Genomic DNA, 24,501 nt, shown 5'->3' on the forward strand with positions numbered 1-24,501 from the left:
TTGTGTTTCTACCTCCTACAGTACAGTGATATGCTTGTGGTTCTACCTCCAACAGTACAGTGATATGCTTGTGGTTCTACCTCCAACAGTACAGTGATATGCTTGTGTTTCTACCTCCTACAGTCCAGTGATATGCTTATGTTTCTACCTCCAACAGTGCAGTGATATGCTTGTGTTTCTACCTCCTACAGTCCAGTGATATGCTTGTGTTTCTACCTCCAACAGTGCAGTGATATGCTTGTGTTTCTACCTCCTACAGTACAGTGATATGCTTGTGTTTCTACCTCCTACAGTCCAGTGATATGCTTGTGTTTCTACCTCCAACAGTGCAGTGATTTGCTTGTGTTTCTACCTCCTACAGTACAGTGATATGCTTTTGTTTCTACTTTCAACAGTGCAGTGATATGCTTGTGTTTCTACCTCCAACAGTACAGTGATATGCTTGTGTTTCTACCTCCAACAGTGCAGTGATATGCTTGTGTTTCTACCTCCAACAGTGTAGGGATATGCTTGTGTTTCTACCTCCTACAGTACAGTGATATGCTTGTGTTTCTACCTCCAACAGTACAGTGATATGCTTGTGTTTCTACCTCCAACAGTGCAGTGATATGCTTGTGTTTCTACCTCCAACAGTACAGTGATATGCTTGTGTTTCTACCTCCAACAGTGCAGTGATATGCTTGTGTTTCTACCTCCTACAGTAAAGTGATATGCTTGTCTTTCTACCTCCAACAGTACAGTGATATGCTTGTGTTTCTACCTCCTACAGTACAGTGATATGTTTGTGTTTCTACCTCCAACAGTCCAGTGATATGCTTGTGTTTCTACCTCCAACAGTGCAGTGTTATGCTTGTGTTTCTACCTCCTACAGTGCAGTGATATGCTTGTGTTTCTACCTCCTACAGTCCAGTGATATGCTTGTGTTTCTACCTATAACAGTACAGTGATATGCTTGTGTTTCTACCTCCAACAGTACAGTGATATGCTTGTGTTTCTACCTCCAACAGTACAGTGATATGCTTGTGTTTCTACCTCCAACAGTACAGTGATATGCGTGTGTTTCTACCTCCAACAGTACAGTGATATGCTTGTGTTTCTACCTCCATCAGTGCAGTGATATGCTTGTGTTTCTACCTCCTACAGTCCAGTGATATGCTTGTGGTTCTACCTCCAACAGTGCAGTGATATGCTTGTGTTTCTACCTCCTACAGTACAGTGATATGCTTGTGTTTCTACCTCCTACAGTCCAGTGATATGCTTGTGTTTCTACCTCCAACAGTGCAGTGATTTGCTTGTGTTTCTACCTCCTACAGTACAGTGATATGCTTGTGTTTCTACCTCCAACAGTGCAGTGATATGCTTGTGTTTCTACCTCCAACAGTACAGTGATATGCTTGTGTTTCTACCTCCAACAGTACAGTGATATGCTTGTGTTTCTACCTCCTACAGTACAGTGATATGCTTGTGTTTCTACCTCCAACAGTGCAGTGATATGCTTGTGTTTCTACCTCCTACAGTACAGTGATATGCTTGTGGTTCTACCTATAACAGTACAGTGATATGCTTGTGTTTCTACCTCCTAAAGTGCAGTGATATGCTTGTGTTTCTACCTCCTACAGTACAGTGATATGCTTGTGTTTCTACCTCCAACAGTACAGTGATATGCTTGTGTTTCTACCTCCAACAGTACAGTGATATGCTTGTGTTTCTACCTCCAACAGTGCAGTGATATGCTTGTGTTTCTACCTCCTACAGTACAGTGATATGCTTGTGGTTCTACCTCCAACAGTACAGTGATATGCGTGTGTTTCTACCTCCAACAGTGCAGTGATATGCTTGTGTTTCTACCTCCTACAGTCCAGTGATATGCTTTGTTTCTACCTCCAACAGTGCAGTGATATGCTTGTGTTTCTACCTCCAACAGTGCAGTGATATGCTTGTGTTTCTACCTCCTACAGTCCAGTGATATGCTTTGTTTCTATCTCCAACAGTACAGTGATATGCGTGTGTTTCTACCTCCTACATTTCAGTGATATGCTTGTGTTTCTACCTCCAACAGTACAGTGATATGCTTGTGTTTCTACCTCCTACAGTACAGTGATATGCTTGTGTTTCTACCTCCAACAGTACAGTGATATGCTTGTGTTTCTACCTCCTACAGTCCAGTGATATGCTTGTGTTTCTACCTCCAACAGTCCAGTGATATGCTTGTGTTTCTACCTCCAACAGTGCAGTGATATGCTTGTGTTTCTACCTCCAACAGTACAGTGATATGCTTGTGTTTCTACCTCCAACAGTACAGTGATATGCGTGTGTTTCTACCTCCAACAGTACAGTGATATGCTTGTGTTTCTACCTCCATCAGTGCAGTGATATGCTTGTGTTTCTACCTCCTACAGTACAGTGATATGCTTGTGGTTCTACCTCCAACAGTACAGTGATATGCTTGTGGTTCTACCTCCAACAGTACAGTGATATGCTTGTGTTTCTACCTCCTACAGTACAGTGATATGCTTGTGGTTCTACCTCCAACAGTACAGTGATATGCGTGTGTTTCTACCTCCAACAGTGCAGTGATATGCTTGTGTTTCTACCTCCTACAGTCCAGTGATATGCTTTGTTTCTATCTCCAACAGTACAGTGATATGCTTTGTTTCTACCTCCAACAGTGCAGTGATATGCTTGTGTTTCTACCTCCAACAGTGCAGTGATATGCTTGTGTTTCTACCTCCTACAGTCCAGTGATATGCTTTGTTTCTATCTCCAACAGTACAGTGATATGCGTGTGTTTCTACCTCCTACATTTCAGTGATATGCTTGTGTTTCTACCTCCAACAGTACAGTGATATGCTTGTGTTTCTACCTCCTACAGTACAGTGATATGCTTGTGTTTCTACCTCCAACAGTACAGTGATATGCTTGTGTTTCTACCTCCTACAGTCCAGTGATATGCTTGTGTTTCTACCTCCAACAGTGCAGTGATATGCTTGTGTTTCTACCTCCAACAGTGCAGTGATATGCTTGTGTTTCTACCTCCAACAGTACAGTGATATGCTTGTGTTTCTACCTCCAACAGTGCAGTGATATGCTTGTGTTTCTACCTCCTACAGTAAAGTGATATGCTTGTCTTTCTACCTCCAACAGTACAGTGATATGCTTGTGTTTCTACCTCCTACAGTACAGTGATATGTTTGTGTTTCTACCTCCAACAGTCCAGTGATATGCTTGTGTTTCTACCTCCAACAGTGCAGTGTTATGCTTGTGTTTCTACCTCCTACAGTGCAGTGATATGCTTGTGTTTCTACCTCCTACAGTCCAGTGATATGCTTGTGTTTCTACCTATAACAGTACAGTGATATGCTTGTGTTTCTACCTCCAACAGTACAGTGATATGCTTGTGTTTCTACCTCCAACAGTACAGTGATATGCTTGTGTTTCTACCTCCAACAGTACAGTGATATGCGTGTGTTTCTACCTCCAACAGTACAGTGATATGCTTGTGTTTCTACCTCCATCAGTGCAGTGATATGCTTGTGTTTCTACCTCCTACAGTACAGTGATATGCTTGTGGTTCTACCTCCAACAGTACACTGATATGCTTGTGGTTCTACCTCCAACAGTACAGTGATATGCTTGTGTTTCTACCTCCTACAGTCCAGTGATATGCTTATGTTTCTACCTCCAACAGTGCAGTGATATGCTTGTGTTTCTACCTCCTACAGTCCAGTGATATGCTTGTGTTTCTACCTCCAACAGTGCAGTGATATGCTTGTGTTTCTACCTCCTACAGTACAGTGATATGCTTGTGTTTCTACCTCCTACAGTCCAGTGATATGCTTGTGTTTCTACCTCCAACAGTGCAGTGATTTGCTTGTGTTTCTACCTCCTACAGTACAGTGATATGCTTTTGTTTCTACTTTCAACAGTGCAGTGATATGCTTGTGTTTCTACCTCCAATAGTACAGTGATATGCTTGTGTTTCTACCTCCAACAGTGCAGTGATATGCTTGTGTTTCTACCTCCAACAGTGTAGGGATATGCTTGTGTTTCTACCTCCTACAGTAGAGTGATATGCTTGTGTTTCTACCTCCAACAGTACAGTGATATGCTTGTGTTTCTACCTCCAACAGTGTAGGGATATGCTTGTGTTTCTACCTCCTACAGTCCAGTGATATGCTTGTGTTTCTACCTCCAACAGTACAGTGATATGCTTGTGTTTCTACCTCCAACAGTACAGTGATATGCTTGTGTTTCTACCTCCAACAATACAGCTATATGCTTGTGTTTCTACCTCCTACAGTACAGTGATATGCTTGTGTTTCTACCTCCTACAGTCCAGTGATATGCTTGTGTTTCTACCTCCAACAGTCCAGTGATATGCTTGTGTTTCTACCTCCAACAGTACAGTGATATGCTTGTGTTTCTACCTCCAACAGTCCAGTGATATGCTTGTGTTTCTACCTCCAACAGTACAGTGATATGCTTGTGTTTCTACCTCCAACAGTACAGTGATATGCTTGTGTTTCTACCTCCAACAGTACAGTGATATGCTTGTGTTTCTACCTCCAACAGTGCAGTGATATGCTTGTGTTTCTACCTCCTACAGTACAGTGATATGCTTGTGGTTCTACCTCCAACAGTACAGTGATATGCGTGTGTTTCTACCTCCAACAGTGCAGTGATATGCTTGTGTTTCTACCTCCTACAGTCCAGTGATATGCTTTGTTTCTATCTCCAACAGTACAGTGATATGCTTTGTTTCTACCTCCAACAGTGCAGTGATATGCTTGTGTTTCTACCTCCAACAGTGCAGTGATATGCTTGTGTTTCTACCTCCTACAGTCCAGTGATATGCTTTGTTTCTATCTCCAACAGTACAGTGATATGCGTGTGTTTCTACCTCCTACATTTCAGTGATATGCTTGTGTTTCTACCTCCAACAGTACAGTGATATGCTTGTGTTTCTACCTCCTACAGTACAGTGATATGCTTGTGTTTCTACCTCCAACAGTACAGTGATATGCTTGTGTTTCTACCTCCTACAGTCCAGTGATATGCTTGTGTTTCTACCTCCAACAGTGCAGTGATATGCTTGTGTTTCTACCTCCAACAGTGCAGTGATATGCTTGTGTTTCTACCTCCAACAGTACAGTGATATGCTTGTGTTTCTACCTCCAACAGTGCAGTGATATGCTTGTGTTTCTACCTCCTACAGTACAGTGATATGCTTGTCTTTCTACCTCCAACAGTACAGTGATATGCTTGTGTTTCTACCTCCTACAGTACAGTGATATGTTTGTGTTTCTACCTCCAACAGTACAGTGATATGCTTGTGTTTCTACCTCCAACAGTGCAGTGATATGCTTGTGTTTCTACCTCCTACAGTACAGTGATATGCTTGTGTTTCTACCTCCAACAGTACAGTGATATGCTTGTGTTTCTACCTCCAACAGTACAGTGATATGCTTGTGTTTCTACCTCAAACAGTACAGTGATATGCGTGTGTTTCTACCTCCAACAGTACAGTGATATGCTTGTGTTTCTACCTCCATCAGTGCAGTGATATGCTTGTGTTTCTACCTCCTACAGTACAGTGATATGCTTGTGGTTCTACCTCCAACAGTACAGTGATATGCTTGTGGTTCTACCTCCAACAGTACAGTGATATGCTTGTGTTTCTACCTCCTACAGTCCAGTGATATGCTTATGTTTCTACCTCCAACAGTGCAGTGATATGCTTGTGTTTCTACCTCCTACAGTCCAGTGATATGCTTGTGTTTCTACCTCCAACAGTGCAGTGATATGCTTGTGTTTCTACCTCCTACAGTACAGTGATATGCTTGTGTTTCTACCTCCTACAGTCCAGTGATATGCTTGTGTTTCTACCTCCAACAGTGCAGTGATTTGCTTGTGTTTCTACCTCCTACAGTACAGTGATATGCTTGTGTTTCTACCTCCAACAGTGCAGTGATATGCTTGTGTTTCTACCTCCAACAGTACAGTGATATGCTTGTGTTTCTACCTCCAACAGTGCAGTGATATGCTTGTGTTTCTACCTCCAACAGTGTAGGGATATGCTTGTGTTTCTACCTCCTACAGTCCAGTGATATGCTTGTGTTTCTACCTCCAACAGTCCAGTGATATGCTTGTGTTTCTACCTCCTACAGTACAGTGATATGCTTGTGTTTCTACCTCCAACAGTGCAGTGATATGCTTGTGTTTCTACCTCCTACAGTCCAGTGATAATACCTAACAATAGAAAACAAAACTCACATAATCCAGAAGTCAAAATAAAGAAGTTAAGAAATATCAGAACAAGCAACGTCAGAGTCCAGAATATAAATATAGAAATATATGATGGTGTGTATAGAAAGTATGGACAGTAGTTATATAGGATGGTGTGTATAGACAGTATGGACAGTAGTTATATAGGATGGTGTGTATAGACAGTAGTTATATAGGATGGTGTGTATAGACAGTAGTTATATAGGACGGTGTGTATAGACAATAGTTATATAGGATGGTGTGATAGACAGTAGTTATATAGGATGGTGTGTATAGACAGTAGTTATATAGGATGGTGTGTATAGAAAGTATGGACAGTAGTTATATAGGGTGGTGTGTATAGACAGTAGTTATATAGGATGGTGTGTATAGACAGTAGTTATATAGGATGGTGTGTATAGACAGTAGTTATATAGGATGGTGTGTATAGACAGTAGTTATATAGGATGGTGTGTATAGACAGTAGTTATATAGGATGGTGTGTATAGACAGTAGTTATATAGGATGGTGTGTATAGACAGTAGTTATATAGGATGGTGTGTATAGACAGTAGTTATATAGGATGGTGTGTGTAGACAGTAGTTATATAGGATATAGAGGAGCCTAGCTATCTCCGAGAGCGTTAAAGGGAGGGGCCTAGCTATCTCTGAGACAGCTATAGGGATCCGCTCCACTACAGCCCAGTCGATGTCAATGTTCAGCCCTCCTTTTCCTGTAGTCCACGATCAGCTCCTTTGTCTTGCGCAGTGGGAGGTGTTTAGTCCCAGGGTCCTTAGCTTAGTGATTACTTTGAGGGTACTATGGTGTAGAACGCTGAGCTGTAGTCAATGAACTGCATTCTCACATAGGTGTTCCTTTTGTCCAGGTGGGAAAGGGCAGTGTGGATTATGATTGAGATTGCGTCATCTGTGGATCTGTTGGGGCGGTATGCAAATTGGAGTGGGTCTAGGGTTTCCGGCATGATGGTGTTGTGAGCCATGACCAGCCTTTCAAAGCACTTCATGGCTACCAACGTGCTACTTAGGCAGGTTACCTTTCCTATCTTGGGCACAGGGACTATGGTGATCTGTTTGAAACATGTAGGTGTTACAGACTCGGTCAGGGAGAGGTTGAAAATATCAGTGAAGACACTTGACAGTTGGTCCGCACATGCTTTGAGTACACGTCCTGGTAATCCGCCTGGCCGAGCGGCTTTGTGAATGATGACCTGTTTTGAAGGTCTTGCTCACATCGGCTACGGAGAGCGTGATCACGCAGTCTTCCGGAACAGCTGGTGCTCTCATGCATGCTTCAGTGTTGTTTGCCTCGAAACGAGCATGAAAGGCATTTAGCTCGTCTGGTAGGCTTGTGTCACTGGGCAGCTCTCGGCTGGGTTTCCCTTTGGAGTCCGTAATAGTTTTCAAGCCCTGCCACATCCGACGCACATCATAGCAGGTGTAGTAGGATTCAATCTGTTTGATCGTTTGTCTGAGGGCATAGTGGGATATCTTATAAGCATCTCGTGGGCATCTAGTATTTGACATCCCTTTAACATCAGGGTTAAGTATGTGATGTGTATTTATGTGTATGCCAGTAACAGCAGCAGCAGACGAAAGAGCAGCGAAGGAATCTCTTTCTCTCTGGCCTTGAAGCATGAAACACACAGAGAATCTCGCTACAGATAGACTGCTGCTAGGTACTCGTCACAGTGGAAGGCCGTTCCTTCTCTTGCTAGAACAGAAGCAGTACTTGCTGCGTGCGGAACCGGTAGCGACCAACCTTCCGTTTCTACTTGTAGAATTGTAATACTCGTCAGGTGTCCAACAACTGGACTTTGAGCCAATCAGAGAGCCCAAAGCCAACACAAAAGGAAAGTAAAAATAGGTTGTTTTCTCAGTACATCCATAGATGAGCCAGTCACACTTCATATGCAATGTAGGCTATGGGATGGTAGCTAGTTAAGTGCACAGACCCAATGCACACAACACTAAATACTTCCTCCAAAATAGCTAACTACTGTAGCTAGTATTGACATTATAATGACATCACAATTGATTAGCTAGTTTCCATAAAAAAGTTGCCTGTGTTAGCTGCCGATGTTAGTGCAGTGTCCTTAGCTAGCTAGATAGCTATATTGTGCTAGCTATCGTTAGCTAAATAGTTAAACATTTGGCTATGGGCTGGCACTGGCAATATGGGAGTATGGAGAGTGCATTTGATTGTTTTATTCATCATCTTGCTCGGTAGTTATCTAGTCGTGACCAACTGGCGAGTAATAACAACGTCTTTCTACAAAATAGCAATATTAGCGCTGATAGCTTGAATCTGGACCATACGCAATATGCACGGATAAGCATTGCCAAACAACGCTACTGCCACCCTCTGGTTTGGAGTATTTTAACAAGGCTGAGCGGCTGACGTCGTCCAAGGTCTTTGCTGTGTGAACAAAAAAACAAAAAGAGATTAACTGACTACACTCTGTTCAGAGGTGCTAAGTACTGTCGGCAGGCAAACGTTTGACAAATCCTACCGGTGTGTCTGAGCTATTAGTGAAAAGTAAAGGAGGAGGGGTCTTTCTAAAGCGCTGGACCAAAATGTTAGCTGCTTGATAAGGTCAGTGATCCAAAGTCCATCCCTTATTCCAGGGGAGAGGAGGAGGGGGGAGGCCTTCGTGGAGAGGAGAGGAGGAGGGGTAGAGAGGTGATGAGGAAGGGGAGGGAGATGAGGAGGGGGGGAGCGAGAGGAGGAGGTGGGAGGCCTTCATGGAGAGGAGAGGAGGAGGGGTAGAGAGGTGATGAGGAAGGGGAGGGAGATGAGGAAGGGGGGAGTGAGAGGAGGAGGGGTAGAGAGGTGAGGAGGAAGGGGAGAGAGGTATAGGAGGGGTAGAGAGGTGATGAGGAAGGGTAGAGAGGTATAGGAAGGGGGAGGGAGAGGAGGAGGGGTAGAGAGGTGATGAGGAAGGGGAGGGAGATGAGGAGGAGGGGAGCGAGATGAGGAGGAGGGGAGCGAGAGGAGGAGGGGTAGAGAGGTATAAGAAGGGGAGGGAGAGGAGGTGGGGGAAGCGAGAGGAGGAGGTGTAGAGAGGTGAGGAGGAAGGGTAGAGAGGTATAGGAAGGGGGAGGGAGAGGAGGTGGGGGGGAGCGAGAGGAGGAGGGGTAGAGAGGTGAGGGGGAAGGGTAGAGAGGTATAGGAAGGGGGAGGGAGAGGAGGTGGGGGGAGCGAGAGGAGGAGGGGTAGAGAGGTGAGGGGGAAGGGTAGAGAGGTATAGGAAGGGGGAGGGAGAGGAGGTGGGGGGAGCGAGAGGAGGAGGGGTAGAGAGGTGAGGGGAAGGGTAGAGAGGTATAGGAAGGGGGAGGGAGAGGAGGAGGGGTAGAGAGGTGAGGAGGAAGGGGAGGAGATCCTCAGGGAAGTCATCGGTGGGAGATGAAAATGTCCAAATACTAAGTGGATTCCTCCTCCTCGTTCCATGTATAAATGTGTGATCACTCCATTTTCTTCACAGCCTCATTAGGCAGCACATCTTAATGTCACATTATCTGCCAGCCAGCCTCAGTCTCACACATATAGCCTAACAGTGTCTAAACGTCCCTCACTGTCCTCAGACACAGCAGCTAGTCTAAATGTCCCTCACTGTCCTCAGACTACAGACACAGCAGGTAGTCTAAACGTCCCTCACTGTCCTCAGACACAGCAGCTAGTCCAAATGTCCCTCACTGTCCTCAGACCACAGATAGTGGTAGGGGAAGGGAGCACCTTGACTCGGTAGTCTGTTGTCTCTCTGTAGAGAGCCTGAAGTGTTGTCATGGTAAGTGAATGGTGTTGTGTTGGGGACTAGACAGTGGGGACTAGTTAACACAGCCCAAGCCTGTTACTGAATGGTGTTTGGGACTAGACAGTGGTGACTAGTTAACACAGCCCAAGCCTGTTACTGAATGGTGTTGGGGACTAGACAGTAGTGACTAGTTAACACAGCCCAAGCCTGTTACTGAATGGTGTTGTGTTGGGGACTAGATAGTGGTGACTAGTTAACACAGCCCAAGCCTGTTACTGAATGGTGTTGGGGACTAGACAGTGGTGACTAGTTAACACAGCCCAAGCCTGTTACTGAATGGTGTTGGGGACTAGACAGTAGTGACTAGTTAACACAGCCCAAGCCTGTTACTGAATGGTGTTGTGTTGGGGACTAGATAGTGGTGACTAGTTAACACAGCCCAAGCCTGTTACTGAATGGTGTTGGGGACTAGACAGTGGTGACTAGTTAACACAGCCCAAGCCTGTTACTGAATGGTGTTGGGGACTAGACAGTGGTGACTAGTTAACACAGCCCAAGCCTGTTACTAAATGGTGTTGTGTTGGGGACTAGACAGTGGTGACTAGTTAACACAGCCCAAGCCTGTTACTGAATGGTGTTGGGGACTAGACAGTGGTGACTAGTTAACACAGCCCAAGCCTGTTACTGAATGGTGTTGGGGACTAGACCGTGGTGACTAGTTAACACAGCCCAAGCCTGTTACTGAATGGTGTTGGGGACTAGACAGTGGTGACTAGTTAACACAGCCCAAGCCTGTTACTGAATGGTGTTGGGGACTAGACAGTGGGGACTAGTTAACACAGCCCAAGCCTGTTACTGAATGGTGTTGTGTTGGGGACTAGACAGTGGTGACTAGTTAACACAGCCCAAGCCTGTTACTGAATGGTGTTGGGGACTAGACAGTGGTGACTAGTTAACACAGCCCAAGCCTGTTACTGAATGGTGTTGGGGACTAGACAGTGGTGACTAGTTAACACAGCCCAAGCCTGTTACTGAATGGTGTTGGGGACTAGACAGTGGTGACTAGTTAACACAGCCCAAGCCTGTTACTGAATGGTGTTGGGGACTAGACAGTGGTGACTAGTTAACACAGCCCAAGCCTGTTACTGAATGGTGTTGGGGACTAGACAGTGGGGACTAGTTAACACAGCCCAAGCCTGTTACTGAATGGTGTTTGGGACTAGACAGTGGTGACTAGTTAACACAGCCCAAGCCTGTTACTGAATGGTGTTGGGGACTAGACAGTGGTGACTAGTTAACACAGCCCAAGCCTGTTACTGAATGGTGTTGGGGACTAGACAGTGGTGACTAGTTAACACAGCCCAAGCCTGTTACTGAATGGTGTTGGGGACTAGACAGTGGTGACTAGTTAACACAGCCCAAGCCTGTTACTGAATGGTGTTGGGGACTAGACAGTGGTGACTAGTTAACACAGCCCAAGCCTGTTACTGAATGGTGTTGGGGACTAGACAGTGGGGACTAGTTAACACAGCCCAAGCCTGTTACTGAATGGTGTTTGGGACTAGACAGTGGTGACTAGTTAACACAGCCCAAGCCTGTTACTGAATGGTGTTGGGGACTAGACAGTAGTGACTAGTTAACACAGCCCAAGCCTGTTACTGAATGGTGTTGGGGACTAGACAGTGGTGACTAGTTAACACAGCCCAAGCCTGTTACTGAATGGTGTTGGGGACTAGACAGTGGTGACTAGTTAACACAGCCCAAGCCTGTTACTGAATGGTGTTGGGGACTAGACAGTGGTGACTAGTTAACACAGCCCAAGCCTGTTACTGAATGGTGTTGTGTTGGGGACTAGACAATGGTGACTAGTTAACACAGCCCAAGCCTGTTACTGAATGGTGTTGGGGACTAGACAGTGGTGACTAGTTAACACAGCCCAAGCCTGTTACTGAATGGTGTTGGGGACTAGACAGTGGTGACTAGTTAACACAGCCCAAGCCTGTTACTGAATGGTGTTGGGGACTAGACAGTGGGGACTAGTTAACACAGCCCAAGCCTGTTACTGAATGGTGTTTGGGACTAGACAGTGGTGACTAGTTAACACAGCCCAAGCCTGTTACTGAATGGTGTTGGGGACTAGACAGTAGTGACTAGTTAACACAGCCCAAGCCTGTTACTGAATGGTGTTGGGGACTAGACAGTGGTGACTAGTTAACACAGCCCAAGCCCGTTACTGAATGGTGTTGGGGACTAGACAGTGGTGACTAGTTAATACAGCCCAAGCCCGTTACTGAATGGTGTTGGGGACTAGACAGTGGTGACTAGTTAACACAGCCCAAGCCTGTTACTGAATGGTGTTGGGGACTAGACAGTGGGGACTAGTTAACACAGCCCAAGCCTGTTACTGAATGGTGTTGGGGACTAGACAGTGGTGACTAGTTAACACAGCCCAAGCCTGTTACTGAATGGTGTTGGGGACTAGACAGTGGTGACTAGTTAACACAGCCCAAGCCTGTTACTGAATGGTGTTGGGGACTAGACAGTGGTGACTAGTTAACACAGCCCAAGCCTGTTACTGAATGGTGTTGGGGACTAGACAGTAGTGACTAGTTAACACAGCCCAAGCCTGTTACTGAATGGTGTTGGGGACTAGACAGTGGTGACTAGTTAACACAGCCCAAGCCTGTTACTGAATGGTGTTGGGGACTAGACAGTGGTGACTAGTTAACACAGCCCAAGCCTGTTACTGAATGGTGTTGGGGACTAGACAGTGGTGACTAGTTAACACAGCCCAAGCCTGTTACTGAATGGTGTTGGGGACTAGACAGTGGTGACTAGTTAACACAGCCCAAGCCTGTTACTGAATGGTGTTGGGGACTAGACAGTGGTGACTAGTTAACACAGCCCAAGCCTGTTACTGAATGGTGTTGGGGACTAGACAGTGGTGACTAGTCAGGCACTGCATTATGGGTTAGGGAAAATATGATTTTGAATGGGAATCAATTGTTGGTCTCTAAAAAGTTCTCACACGTATAGTAAGACATAGCTGTGTGTGTAGGGGGACAGAATGATCTCCCCGGCAACAAGGAGATGGGGTGGGTGTCATGGGAACAGAAGTTGCTGAGTAGGCAGATTGTCCCAACGACACAGAAGCAGCTTATTGGTGGTAGAGAGAGAGAATTACCTGATACATTACCATAACCCTCCTCGTGACTGGCTGGTTGACTAACTGACTGACTGACTGACTGACTAACTGGCTGACTGACTGACTAAGTGGCTGGCTGACTGACTGACTAAGTGGCTGGCTGACTGGCTGACTGACTAACTGGCTGACTGACTAACTGGCTGACTGACTAAGTGACTAAGTGACTGGCCGGCTGACTAAGTGGCTGGCTGACTGACTAAGTGACCGGCTGGCTGGCTGACTGACTGACTAAGTAACTGGCTGGCTGGCTGACTAAGTGACTGGCTGGCTGGCTGACTAACTGGCTGGCTGACTGACTGACTAAGTAACTGGCTGACTGGCTGACTAAGTGCCTGGCTGGCTGGTTGACTGACTAAGTGACTGACTGGCTGGCTGGCTGGCTGACTAAGTGACTGGCTGACTAAGTGACTGGCTGGCTGGCTGACTAAATGACTGACTGGCTAGCTGACTGACTAAGTGACTGTCTTGCTGACTGACTGGCTGGCTGACTGACTAAGTGACTGACTGGCTGGCTGACTAACTGACTGGCTGACTAAGTGACTGGCTGGCTGGCTGACTAACTGACTAAGTGAATGGTTGGCTGGCTGATTGACTGGCTGGCTGACTAAGTGACTGGCTGAATAGCTGACACACACACACACACACACACACACACACACACACACACACACACACACACACGGATACAAGAACACCAAAACACCCGCTATTGATCACAGTAAAAAAGAGCAGCACACACAAAAACATCCACCTTCACATCAATTACACCTTCGCGTCAATTACACCTTTGCGTCAATTACACCTTTGCGTCAATTACACCCTCGCGTCAATTACACCCTCGCAACAATTACACCCTCGCAACAATTACACCCTCGCAACAATTACACCCTCGCAACAATTACACCCTCGCAACAATTACACCTTTGCATCAATTACACCCTCACATCAATTACACCCTCACATCAATTACACCCTCGCATCAATTACACCCTCGCATCAATTACACCCTCGCATCAATTACACCCTCGCATCAATTACACCCTCGCATCAATTACACCCTCGCATCAATTACACCCTCGCATCAATTACACCCTCGCATCAATTACACCCTCGCATCAATTACACCCTCGCATCAATTACACCCTCGCATCAATTACACCCTCGCAACAATTACACCTTCGCATCAATTACACCCTCGCATCAATTACACCCTCGCATCAATTACACCCTCGCAACAATTACACCCTCGCATCAATTACACCTTCGCATCAATAACACCCTCGCATCAATTACACCCTCGCATCAATTACACCCTCGCATCAATTACACCCTCGCATCAATTACACCCTCGCATCAATTACACCTTTGCATCAATTACACCTTTGCATCAATTACACCTTTGCATCAATTACACCTTTGTATCAATTACACCTTTGCATCAATTACACCTTTGCATCAATTACACCTTTGCATCAATTACACCTTTGCATCAATTACACCTTTGCATCAATTACACCTTTGCATCAATTACACCCTCGCATCAATTACACCCTCGCATCAATTACACCTTCGCATCAATTACAGCTTCGCATCAATTACAGCTTCGCATCAATTACACCTTCGCATCAATTACACCCTCGCATCAATTACACCCTCGCATCAATTACACCTTCGCATCAATTACACCTTCGCATCAATTACACCCTCGCATCAATTACACCCTCGCATCAATTACACCCTCGCATCAATTACACCTTCGCATCAATTACAGCTTCGCATCAATTACAGCTTCGCATCAATTACACCCTCGCATCAATTACACCTTCGCATCAATTACACCTTCGCATCAATTACACCTTCGCATCAATTACACCTTCGCATCAATTACACCTTCGCATCAATTACACCTTCGCATCAATTACAGCTTCGCATCAATTACAGCTTCGCATCAATTACACCTTCGCATCAATTACACCCTCGCATCAATTACACCTTCGCATCAATTACAGCTTCGCATCAATTACACCTTCGCATCAATTACACCTTCGCATCAATTACACCTTCGCATCAATTACACCTTCGCATCAATTACACCTTCGCATCAATTACACCCTCGCATCAATTACACCCTCGCATCAATTACACCTTCGCATCAATTACAGCTTCGCATCAATTACAGCTTCGCATCAATTACACCTTCGCATCAATTACACTGGGCCTAGTGGTCTGTCATTTAAACTACTCAGGGTAGACTGGGCCTAGTGGTCTGTCATTTAAACTACTCAGGGTAGACTGGGCCTAGTGGTCTGTCATGTCTGCTACTCAGGGTAGACTGGGCCTAGTGGTCTGTCATGTCTGCTACTCAGGGTAGACTGGGCCTAGTGGTCTGTCATGTCTGCTACTCAGGGTAGACTGGGCCTAGTGGTCTGTCATTTAAACTACTCAGGGTAGACTGGGCCTAGTGGTCTGTCATGTCTGCTACTCAGGGTAGACTGGGCCTAGTGGTCTGTCTTGTCTGCTACTCAGGGTAGACTGGCTCCTCTGCTATTCACTGCAGGTGGAGAAAATGGCCCTCAGATGTCATGCAGCCTTGTTGACTCACATAGATCTATTTCTCTATAACGGCTATGACTGGTTCTATAACGGCTATGGGGGGCTTTATAACGGCTATGGGTGGCTTTATAACGGCTATGGGTGGTTCTATAACGGCTATGGGTGGTTCTATAACGGCTATGGCTGGCTTTATAACGGCTATGGCGGGCTCTATAACGGCTCCTACAGTCCCAGTCTCAGCATGGTGCTGCTGTAACACAGTGAGCAGCTACAGCTCTACATCTGTGGTCCTTTAGCAGCCTCTAGTGGTCGTCGCCAGACATGACACCCTGGTTCAGTTACAGTTATTTACATAATAGGTTTAGCGGGCTTTGCTCTACTGTGTAACTAGTGTGACGTTGTGGCTAGCCTACGTAGTATCCACTAGACAATGAGAGGCTGTGACGCTGGTGTCAGGAGACTGAAGCAGCATGGCTGGCTGCAGACCAGTTCAAAAACTCACAACTAGAGTCTTCATTTGTAACTCTTTTCCAAGTCAGCAATTTACCGTTTTATTTAAAATGAGATTAGATTACTGTGAAAATTTCTCAATGAATTGACGCAGTTAGCAGCTACTCTCGCCAATGACAGCCAGTGACCTTTCACCTTTTTGGATGCAGGCTGCATCTCATGATCAACCCCTCTGACCTCTGGGTAATAAAGTACCAGTCACTACAGAGATTGAGTTACTCAGCGTGTGTGTGTGTGTGTGTGTGTGTGTGTGTGTGTGTGTGTGTGTGTGTGTGTGTGTGTGTGTGTGTGTGTGTGTGTGTGTGTGTGTGTGTGTGTGTGTGTGTGTGTGTGTGTGTGTCTCTCACCTGTCTGGGCTGCTCTGTGGCTCTCTGCAGGTCTGTCTTCACCTTGTTGTTGGGGTGGTTCACAACTTTGGTGACAGGCTGTTTAAAGATGGAGGCTGTCTGTCTGATAGGAAGTGCTGTGTTCAGGTCTGGTTTACCCTGAAAAGGAGAGGGGGAGAGTGACAAGCTCAATTAAACGACAGGAGAGAGGGATGATCAAAGGGCTTTTAGAAAAGCGATATCACAAATATGTATTATCAATAAACGACAAGAGAGACAGAGACAGAGACAGAGACAGAGAGAGAGAGACAGAGAGAGAGAGAGAGAGAGACAGAGAGAGAGAGAGAGAGAGAGAGAGAGAGAGAGAGAGAGAGAGAGAGACAGAGAGAGAGAGAGAGAGAGAGAGAGAGAGAGAGAGAGAGAGAGACAGAGAGAGAGAGAGAGTGTTAGTAGGTTAAGCAAAGTCCACTCTTTGTGTGTTGGTACTTCCATGAGCCATCAGGAAGCAGTCCCGTCATAAAACCGCGAAGGGAATCAAATCAGAGTTTATTTGTCACGTGTACAACAGGTGTAGGTAGACCTTACAGTGAAATGCTGACTTACAGGCTCTAACCAATAGTGCAGAAAAATGTATTAGGTGAACAATATGTAAGTAAAGAAATAAAAAAACAGTAAAAAGACAGGCTATATACAGTGGCGAGGCTATATACAGTAGCGAGGCTACATACAGGCACCGGTTAGTCAGGCTGATTGAGGTAGTTTGTACATGTAGATATGGTGAAAGTGACTATGCATATACACTGCTCAAAAAAATAAAGGGAACACTTAAACAACACAATGTAACTCCAAGTCAATCACACTTCTGTGAAATCAAACTGTCCACTTAGGAAGCAACACTGATTGACAATAAATTTCACATGCTGTTGTGCAAATGGAATAGACAAAAGGTGGAAATTATAGGCAATTAGCAAGACACCCCCAATAAAGGAGTGATTCTGCAGGTGGTGACCACAGACCACTTCTCAGTTCCTATGCTTCCTGGCAGATATTTTGGTCACTTTGGAATGCTGGCGGTGCTCTCACTCTAGTGGTAGCATGAGACGGAGTCTACAACCTACACAAGTGGCTCAGGTAGTGCAGTTCATCCAGGATGGCACATCAACGCGAGCTGTGGCAAGAAGGTTTGCTGTGTCTGTCAGCGTAGTGTCCAGAGCATGGAGGCGCTACCAGGAGACAGGCCAGTACATCAGGAGACGTGGAGGAGGCCGTAGGAGGGCAACAACCTAGCAGCAGGACCGCTACCTCCGCCTTAGTGCAAGGAGGTGCACTGCCGGCGCCCTGCAAAATGACCTCCAGCAGGCCACAAATGTGCATGTGTCAGCATATGGTCTCACAAGGGCTCTGAGGATCTCATCTCGGTACCTAATGGCAGTCAGGCTACCTCTGGCGAGCACATGGAGGGCTGTGCGGCCCCACAAAGAAATGCCAACCCACACCATGACTGACACACCACCAAACCGGTCATGCTGGAGGATGTTGCAGGCAGCAGAACGTTCTCCACGGCGTCTCCAGACTCTGTCACGTCTGTCACATGTGCTCATGTGCTCAGTGTGAACCTGCTTTCATCTGTGAAGAGCACAGGGCGCCAGTGGCGAATTTGCCAATATTGGTGTTCTCTGGCAAATGCCAAACGTCCTGCACGGTGTTGGGCTGTAAGCACAACCCCCACCTGTGGACGTCGGACCCTCATACCACCCTCATGGAGTCTGTTTCTGACCGTTTGAGCAGATACATGCACATTTGTGGCCTGCTGGAGGTCAGACAGACAGCCAACTAGTGAGGCAGACAGACAACTACTGAGGCAGACAGACAGACAACTAGTGAGGCAGACAGACAACTACTGAGGCAGACAGACAACTAGTGAGGCACACAGACAACTAGTGAGGCACACAGACAGACAACTAGTGAGGCAGACATACAGACAACTAGTGAGGCAGACATACAGACAACTAGTGAGGCAGACAGACAGACAACTAGTGAGGCAGACAGACAGACAACTAGTGAGGCAGACAGACAGACAACTAGTGAGGCAGACAGACAGCCAACTAGTGAGGCAGACAGACAGACAGCCAACTAGTGAGGCAGACAGACAGACAGCCAACTAGTGAGGCAGACAGACAGACAGGCAACTAGTGAGGCAGACATACAGACAACTACTGAGGCAGACAGACAGACAACTACTGAGGCAGACAGACAGACAACTAGTGAGGCAGACAGACAGACAACTAGTGAGGCAGACAGACAACTAGTGAGGCAGACAGACAGACAACTAGTGAGGCAGACAGACAGACAACTATTGAGGCAGACAGACAGACAACTATTGAGGCAGACAGACAGACAACTAGTGAGGCAGACAGACAGACAACTAGTGAGGCAGACAGACAACTAGTGAGGCAGACAGACAGACAACTAGTGAGGCAGACAGACAGACAACTATTGAGGCAGACAGACAGACAACTAGAGGCAGACAGACAGACAACTAGTGAGGCAGACAGACAGACAACTAGTGAGGCAGACAGACAGACAACATTCAAAGTAGACGGTTGGTTGAGTGAGGCTGCTTATTGAGGCGCTCACTCACATGGCTGTGTGTGTGTGTGTGTGTGTGTGTGTGTGTGTGTGTGTGTGTGTGTGTGTGTGTGTGTGTGTGTGTGTGTGTGTGTGTGTGTGTGTGTGTGTGTGTGTGTGTGTGTAGCGGTCTGAGGAGCGGCAGTTGAAAGGTTAACTCAGATCTGTGGTTTGGCAGACACATCAGGGGAGGGGGAGGGAGGGGACTCCTCCCTAGCGATGACACGTAGAGAGCAGAGCAGAGCAGAGTGAGGCCGAGCTGAAGCCAACGCCTGTCAGCCAATCAACACCGGCTCAGGGCACACTGACACACACAGGCCCAACTGGAGACCAGGATCTGTTTATTCATTAGCACACAGGGCCTGGAGAGGAGCATCGTGGACTGGAGAGGAGCATCGTGGACTGGGAGAGGAGCATCGTGGACTGGGAGAAGAGCATCATGGACTGGAGAAGAGCATCGTGGACTGGAGAAGAGCATCGTGGACTGGAGAGGAGCATCGTGGACTGGGAGAAGAGCATAGTGGACTGGAGAAGAGCATTGTGGACTGGAGAAGAGCATCGTGGACTGGAGAGGGGCATTGTGGACTGGAGAAGAGCATCGTGGACTGGGAGAAGAGCATTGTGGACTGGAGAAGAGCATCGTGGACTGGAGAAGAGCATCGTGGACTGGAGAAGAGCATCGTGGACTGGAGAGGAGCATTGTGGACTGGAGAAGAGCATCGTGGACTGGAGAGGAGCATCGTGGACTGGAGAAGAGCATCGTGGACTGGAGAAGAGCATCGTAGACTGGGAGAAGAGCATCGCAGACTGGGAGAAGAGCATCGTGGACTGGAGAAGAGCATCGTGGACTGGGAGAGGAGCATTGTGTACTGGGAGAGGAGCATCGTGGACTGGAGAAGGACATCGTGGACTGGAGAAGAGCATCGTGGACTGGGAGAGGAACATCGTGGACTGGGAGAGGAGCACCGTGGACTGGGAGAGGAGCACCGTGGACTGGGAGAGGAGCACCGTGGACTGGGAGAGGAGCACCGTGGAACGGGAGAAGAGCATCGTGGACTGGGAGAGGAGCACCGTGGACTGGGAGAGGAGCACCGTGGACTGGGAGAGGAGCACCGTGGAACGGGAGAAGAGCATCGTGGACTGGAGAGGAAGATCATAGACCTAGTAGACCACCTCTATATATACAACACCTAGTAGACCACCTCTATATATACACCTAGTAGACCACCTCTATATATACACCTAGTAGACCACCTCTATATACACACCTAGTAGACCACCTCTATATACACACCTAGTAGACCACCTCTATATACACACCTAGTAGACCACCTCTATATATACACCTAGTAGACCACCTCTATATATACACCTAGTAGACCACCTCTATATATACACCTAGTAGACCACCTCTATATATATACACCTAGTAGACCACCTCTATATATACACCTAGTAGACCACCTCTATATACACACCTAGTAGACCACCTCTATATATACACCTAGTAGACCACCTCTATATATACACACCTAGTAGACCACCTCTATATATACACCTAGTAGACCACCTCTATATATACACACCTAGTAGACCACCTCTATATATACACACCTAGTAGACCACCTCTATATATACACCTAGTAGACCACCTCTATATACACACCTAGTAGACCACCTCTATATACACACCTAGTAGACCACCTCTATATATACACCTAGTAGACACCTAGTAGACCACCTCTATATACACACCTAGTAGACCACCTCTATATATACACCTAGTAGACACCTAGTAGACCACCTCTATATACACACCTAGTAGACCACCTCTATATATACACACCTAGTAGACACCTAGTAGACCACCTCTATATATACACCTAGTAGACCACCTCTATATATACAACACCTAGTAGACCACCTCTATATACACACCTAGTAGACCACCTCTATATATACACCTAGTAGACCACCTCTATATACACACCTAGTAGACCACCTCTATATACACACCTAGTAGACCACCTCTATATATACACACCTAGTAGACCACCTCTATATATACACCTAGTAGACCACCTCTATATACAACACCTAGTAGACCACCTCTATATATACACCTAGTAGACCACCTCTATATATACACCTAGTAGACCACCTCTATATACAACACCTAGTAGACCACCTCTATATACACACCTAGTAGACCACCTCTATATATACACACCTAGTAGACCACCTCTATATATACACCTAGTAGACCACCTCTATATACAACACCTAGTAGACCACCTCTATATATACACCTAGTAGACCACCTCTATATACACACCTAGTAGACCACCTCTATATACACACCTAGTAGACCACCTCTATATACACACCTAGTAGACCACCTCTATATACACACCTAGTAGACCACCTCTATATACACACCTAGTAGACCACCTCTATATACACACCTAGTAGACCACCTCTATATATACACCTAGTAGACCACCTCTATATACAACACCTAGTAGACCACCTCTATATATACACCTAGTAGACCACCTCTATATATACACCTAGTAGACCACCTCTATATATACACACCTAGTAGACCACCTCTATATATACACCTAGTAGACCACCTCTATATACAACACCTAGTAGACCACCTCTATATATACACCTAGTAGACCACCTCTATATACAACACCTAGTAGACCACCTCTATATATACACCTAGTAGACCACCTCTATATATACACCTAGTAGACCACCTCTATATATACACCTAGTAGACCACCTCTATATATACACCTAGTAGACCACCTCTATATACACACCTAGTAGACCACCTCTATATACACACCTAGTAGACCACCTCTATATATACACCTAGTAGACCACCTCTATATACACACCTAGTAGACCACCTCTATATATACACCTAGTAGACCACCTCTATATACACACCTAGTAGACCACCTCTATATATACACCTAGTAGACACCTAGTAGACCACCTCTATATATACACCTAGGAGACCACCTCTATATATACACCTAGTAGACCACCTCTATATATACAACACCTAGTAGACCACCTCTATATATACACCTAGTAGACCACCTCTATATACACACCTAGTAGACCACCTCTATATATACACCTAGTAGACCACCTCTATATATACACCTAGTAGACCACCTCTATATATACACCTAGTAGACCACCTCTATATACACACCTAGTAGACCACCTCTATATATACACCTAGTAGACCACCTCTATATACACACCTAGTAGACCACCTCTATATATACACCTAGTAGACCACCTCTATATACACACCTAGTAGACCACCTCTATATATACACCTAGTAGACCACCTCTATATACACACCTAGTAGACCACCTCTATATATACACACCTAGTAGACCACCTCTATATATACACACCTAGTAGACCACCTCTATATACAACACCTAGTAGACCACCTCTATATATACACCTAGTAGACCACCTCTATATATACACCTAGTAGACCACCTCTATATACACACCTAGTAGACCATCTCTATATACACACCTAGTAGACCACCTCTATATATACACACACACCTAGTAGACCACCTCTATATACACACCTAGTAGACCACCTCTATATATACACCTAGTCGACCACCTCTATATACACACCTAGTAGACCACCTCTATATACACACCTAGTAGACCACCTCTATATATACACCTAGTAGACCACCTCTATATATACACCTAGTAGACCACCTCTATATACACACCTAGTAGACCACCTCTATATATACACACCTAGTAGACCACCTCTATATATACACCTGGTAGACCACCTCTATATACACACCTAGTAGACCACCTCTATATACACACCTAGTAGACCACCTCTATATACACACCTAGTAGACCACCTCTATATACACACCTAGTAGACCACCTCTATATACACACCTAGTAGACCACCTCTATATACACACACCTAGTAGACCACCTCTATATATACACCTAGTAGACCACCTCTATATACACACCTAGTAGACCACCTCTATATACACACCTAGTAGACCACCTCTATATATACACCTAGTAGACACCTAGTAGACCACCTCTATATACACACCTAGTAGACCACCTCTATATATACACCTAGTAGACCACCTCTATATATACACACACACCTAGTAGACCACCTCTATATATACACACACCTAGTAGACCACCTCTATATATACACACCTAATAGACCACCTCTATATATACACCTAGTAGACCACCTCTATATATACACCTAGTAGACCACCTCTATATACACACCTAGTAGACCACCTCTATATATACACCTAGTAGACCACCTCTATATATACACCTAGTAGACCACCTCTATATACACACCTAGTAGACCACCTCTATATATACACACCTAGTAGACCACCTCTATATATACACCTGGTAGACCACCTCTATATACACACCTAGTAGACCACCTCTATATATACAACACCTAGTAGACCACCTCTATATACACACCTAGTAAACCACCTCTATATATACAACACCTGGTAGACCACCTCTATATACACACCTAGTAGACCACCTCTATATATACACACACACCTAGTAGACCACCTCTACATATACACCTAGTAGACCACCTCTATATATACACCTAGTAGACCACCTCTATATATACACCTAGTAGACCACCTCTATATACACACCTAGTAGACCACCTCTATATATACACCTAGTAGACCACCTCTATATACACACACACACCTAGTATACCACCTCTATATATACACCTAGTAGACCACCTCTATATATACACACACCTAGTAGACCACCTCTATATATACACACCTAGTAGACCACCTCTATATACACACCTAGTATACCACCTCTATATATACACCTAGTAGACCACCTCTATATACACACCTAGTAGACCACCTCTATATATACACCTAGTAGACCACCTCTATATATACACCTAGTAGACACCTAGTAGACCACCTCTATATACACACCTAGTAGACCACCTCTATATATACACCTAGTAGACCACCTCTATATATACACCTAGTAGACCACCTCTATATATACACCTAGTAGACCACCTCTATATATACACCTAGTAGACCACCTCTATATACACACCTAGTAGACCACCTCTATATATACACCTAGTAGACACCTAGTAGACCACCTCTATATA

At 45.6% G+C, this 24,501-nt stretch overlaps 1 protein-coding gene across 1 annotated transcript in view; it reads right to left on the reverse strand.

Annotated features, from left to right (window-relative positions):
- Nucleotides 1-24,501, reverse strand: part of LOC129818032 (methyl-CpG-binding domain protein 2-like) — a 163,833-nt gene that overhangs the window by 60,490 nt on the left and 78,842 nt on the right. The window contains exon 3 of the mRNA XM_055873558.1: nucleotides 16,652-16,789. Coding sequence (XP_055729533.1) covers nucleotides 16,652-16,789 — 138 coding nt within the window. The remainder of the gene's footprint in view (nucleotides 1-16,651; nucleotides 16,790-24,501) is intronic.

This window comes from Salvelinus fontinalis, chromosome 21, assembly GCF_029448725.1.
Source record: "Salvelinus fontinalis isolate EN_2023a chromosome 21, ASM2944872v1, whole genome shotgun sequence".
NCBI classification, from domain to species: Eukaryota; Metazoa; Chordata; class Actinopteri; order Salmoniformes; family Salmonidae; genus Salvelinus; species Salvelinus fontinalis.